Here is a 3,791-nt window from a genome sequence, read left to right as displayed (position 1 = left end):
CTGTAATCCCAGCACTTTGGGAGTCTGAGGCAGGTGAATCACTTGAGGTCAGGAGTTCAAGACCAGCCTGGCCAACACAGTGAAATCCCATCTCTACTAAAAATATAAAAATTAGCTGGGTATGGTGGCACATGCCTGTAGTCCTAGCTACTCAGGAGACTGAGGATGGAGAGTCACTTGAACCCAGGAGGCAGAGGTTGCAGTGAGCCGAGATCGTGCCATTGCACTCACTGAGTGAAAGAGTGAGACTCTGTCTAAAAACAAGTTAAGAAAAAAAAAATTGGCTGGGCACGGTGGCTCACACCTATAATCCCGGCACTTTTGGAGGCCGAGGCGGGAGCACTGCCTGAGCTCAAGGAATTCGAGACCAGCCTAGGCAACATGGTGAAACCCTATCTCTACTAAAATACAAAAATTAGCCAGGCGTGGTGGCACGTGCCTGTAGTCCCAGCTACTCGGGAGGCTGAGGCAGGAGAATCGCTTAAACCTGGGAGGCTGAGGTTGCAGTGAACCAAGATTGTGCCATTGCACTCTAGCCTAGGCAACAAGTGCAAAGCTCTGTCTCTAAAAAAAAAAAATAAGTCCAAACACACACATACATATATATATACACACACATACACACACACATACATATATATAACAGGTATGTATGTAAGACTGCCTTCCCACTCGAGCTATGACATCATTTCTCCCCTGGGCCTCCAGCCTGCCCTGCAGATTTCAAATTTGCCAGCTTTCGCAATCTTGTGAGCCAATTTCTCAAAACAAAGTCTCTCCCCATAAATATATATTCCAATGAAAACAAGAAAAAAATAAATTATATACACATACACGTGCATATGTATCTATCTGTATACACACATATACATTCTATTGGTCCTACCTCTCTGGAGAGCCCTAACTAGACAGGGTTTTTATTTACTTGGACAGACCACATATGAAGTCACAATCATCAAATACCACGTTGAGGTAGAGTCAGGAAATGAAAGCACCGGCCCTACCTGGTCTTTGTCTTCTTCCTTGATGGACTCATCCAATTTGGCTCTTTCAGACTCTTCCTGAGGTTTCCGTTTGGCAGGGCTGTCACACAGTGAGGCTGACCATTAGTGGAACAAGACCCTAGGCCTCCAGCGGGCCTGCAGTGGACCCTCATTCACCAGGATGTTGAAAGAGGCTTCAAGTTTAATGTTTCTCTGAATGACAGGTTTAGAATGCTGTCTTGCCATCTTGTAAGTCCTAAGAAATCATGGGTCTAAACACTGATCAACAGCTGCCACTGTCAGATGTTACACACCTTTCTGATGGAGGAACACAGCACCATCCATAAAGTCAGCCTCAGACCAGGTACAGTGGCTCACGCCTGTAATCCCAGCACTTTGAGAGGCCAAGGCATGAGGATCACCTGAGTTCAGGAGTTTCGGACCAGCCTGGCCAACATGGTAAAACCCTGTCTCTACCAAAAATACAAACATTAGCCAAGGATTGTGGCAGGCACTTGTAATCCCAGTTACTCAGGAAGCTGAGGTGGGAGAATTGCTTGAACCTGGGAGGTAGAGGTTGCAGTGAGCCAAAATCATGCCACTGCACTCCAGCCTGGGTGACAGAGCAAGACTCCGTATCAAAAAAAAAAAAAAAAAAAAATGAAGTCAGCCTCAAAAAATAAAAAGTTGGAATCTGATCAGGCCTGTAATCCTAACTATCAGTTTATAGGAAACAGAAGACAAGGGGACCTGTGCAACATTACAAAGATGCAATTGGCCCAATCTAGGAACTACTGGACAAATGAATTTCTTTTTTTTTTGAGACGGAGTCTCGCTCTGTCGCCCAGGCTGGAGTGCAGTGGCCGGATCTCAGCTCACTGCAAGCTCCACCTCAAGGGTTTACGCCATTCTCCCGCCTCAGCCTCCTGAGTAGCTGGGACTATAGGCGCCTGCCACCTTGCTTGGCTAGTTTTTTGTATTTTTTAGTAGAGACAGGGTTTCACCGTATTAGCCAGGATGGTCTCGATCTCCTGATCTCGTGATCCGCCTGTCTCGGCCTCCCAAAGTGCTGGGATTACAGGCTTGAGCCACGGCGCCCGGCTGAATTTCTTCAAGTAAAGGGCAAGAAGATAAGAGGAATTTAAAATCTGTGAGGAATTTTAAGTAAAATAGGAGGGAAGGAATCTATAACTTTAAGGAACAAGTCAACCAAACGCTGTCTGTTTGCCACACGGCTTGTTCACCACAAAGGGAAAAATGTAAATACCAACTACATATCTGACAGTAGGGAATTCTTACATTTTATAAAGACATCAGAACAGTATTATTTATACTTTGTTTTGTTAAAAAGACTGTTTCGGCTGGGCACGGTGGCTCACGCCTGTAATCTAGCACTTTGGGAGGTCAAGGTGGGCAGATCACCTGAGGTCAGGAGTTTGAGACCAGCCTGGCTAACATGATGAAACCCCATCTCTACTATAAATACAAAAATTAGCCAGGTGCGGTGGCGGGCGCCTGTAATCCCAGCTACTTGGGAGGCTGAGGCAGGAGAATCACTTGAACCCGGGAGGCGGAGGTTGCAGTGAGCCGAGATTGTGCCACTGCACTCCAGCCTGGGTGACACAGCCAGATGCTGTCTCAAAAAAAAAGACTGCGAAATGTTAGCAATTATTGTAAAATATAAGTAATTAAAAAAAAGTTGTCAAAAGAGATCTCACTATCTAGAAATATACTAAAATATTTATGGACAAAGTAATCCAGGTGGGGCAGGGACACACAATACAGGGGTATAGATGAAACAATAAGTTGATAACTGTTGGCACTAGATGGGTATTTCAGGGTTCGTTATACAAAACTCATAATTGTGTGTACATTTCACCTTTCCTATATGCGTAAAAACAGGTAACGTTTTCAGAAATGCTATTCATAAACGTCTAGTGAACAGAACTGCAAGATGAAAACCTATATAACATGGAAGACAGAATTGCCACGTGACCCCCTACCAATTCCATCCCAAAACAGCCGACCCCTAAAAAAACACAGCTACCAATGTATCGTATACTGACCCCTTTGTGAAATGAGATGTGATGGTGGTTTGCCTGGTGCTTTTCCTTGTAATCCTGGGGCTAGGTGAAGGTTCAGCTGTTTAAAGAAAAAAAGCATTAAAAAAAAAAGGCACTGTAAATAGAAAGCCCACAGCAATAATGCAGTTCAACATTAGTAAGCTATTGCAGGAAGCCAGGTTCTAAGGACTAAGCAGCTTTGCATTTTTATTCTAGTCAATAACCAGCTCGCTAATGTCAGCAGTTAGCACCTGCCAGTTTGCTGAGCCATATCATGTCAGTTATTTGAGGGGCCAAATGCTAAAGAAGGCCAGGAAACAGAACCTCTTGTTAAAATACCAAAAGATGAAGTGGGCCAGGCACAGTGGCGCACGTCTATAATCCCAAAACTTTGAGAGGCCGAGGTGGGAAAATAATCCAAGCTCAGGTATTCGAGAACAGCCTGGGCAACATGGCAAAACCCCATCTCTACTAAAAATACAAAAAAATTAGCTGGGCGTGGTGGTACACACCTATAATCCCAGCTATTCAAGAGGCTAAGGCACGAGAATCACTTGAACCCAGGAGATGAAGGTTGCTGTGAGCCAAGATTACACCATTGCATACAGCCTTGGCGACAGAGCAAGACCCTGTCTCTTAAAAATAAAAATAAAAAAAGAAGGCCGGGCGCGGTGGCTCAAGCCTGTAATCCCAGAACTTTGGGAGGCCAAGATGGGCAGATCACGAGGTCAGGAGATCAAGACCA

At 44.9% G+C, this 3,791-nt stretch overlaps 1 protein-coding gene across 2 annotated transcripts in view; it reads right to left on the bottom strand.

The window, feature by feature from the left end:
• DNMT1 (DNA (cytosine-5-)-methyltransferase 1) overlaps nucleotides 1–3,791 on the bottom strand; it is a 60,728-nt gene that overhangs the window by 41,871 nt on the left and 15,066 nt on the right. For both annotated transcript variants that reach the window (XM_011954870.1, XM_011954871.1), the window contains 2 exons: nucleotides 3,050–3,125; nucleotides 1,005–1,083 (listed from right to left, as the gene is read on the bottom strand). In XM_011954870.1, the coding sequence (XP_011810260.1) occupies nucleotides 1,005–1,083; nucleotides 3,050–3,125 (155 nt within the window). The remainder of the gene's footprint in view (nucleotides 1–1,004; nucleotides 1,084–3,049; nucleotides 3,126–3,791) is intronic.

The sequence above is a fragment of the Colobus angolensis genome, unplaced genomic scaffold (genome assembly GCF_000951035.1).
Source record: "Colobus angolensis palliatus isolate OR3802 unplaced genomic scaffold, Cang.pa_1.0 Scaffold39, whole genome shotgun sequence".
NCBI classification, from domain to species: domain Eukaryota; kingdom Metazoa; phylum Chordata; class Mammalia; order Primates; family Cercopithecidae; genus Colobus; species Colobus angolensis.
This window is presented reverse-complemented; position numbering and strand designations above follow the sequence as displayed.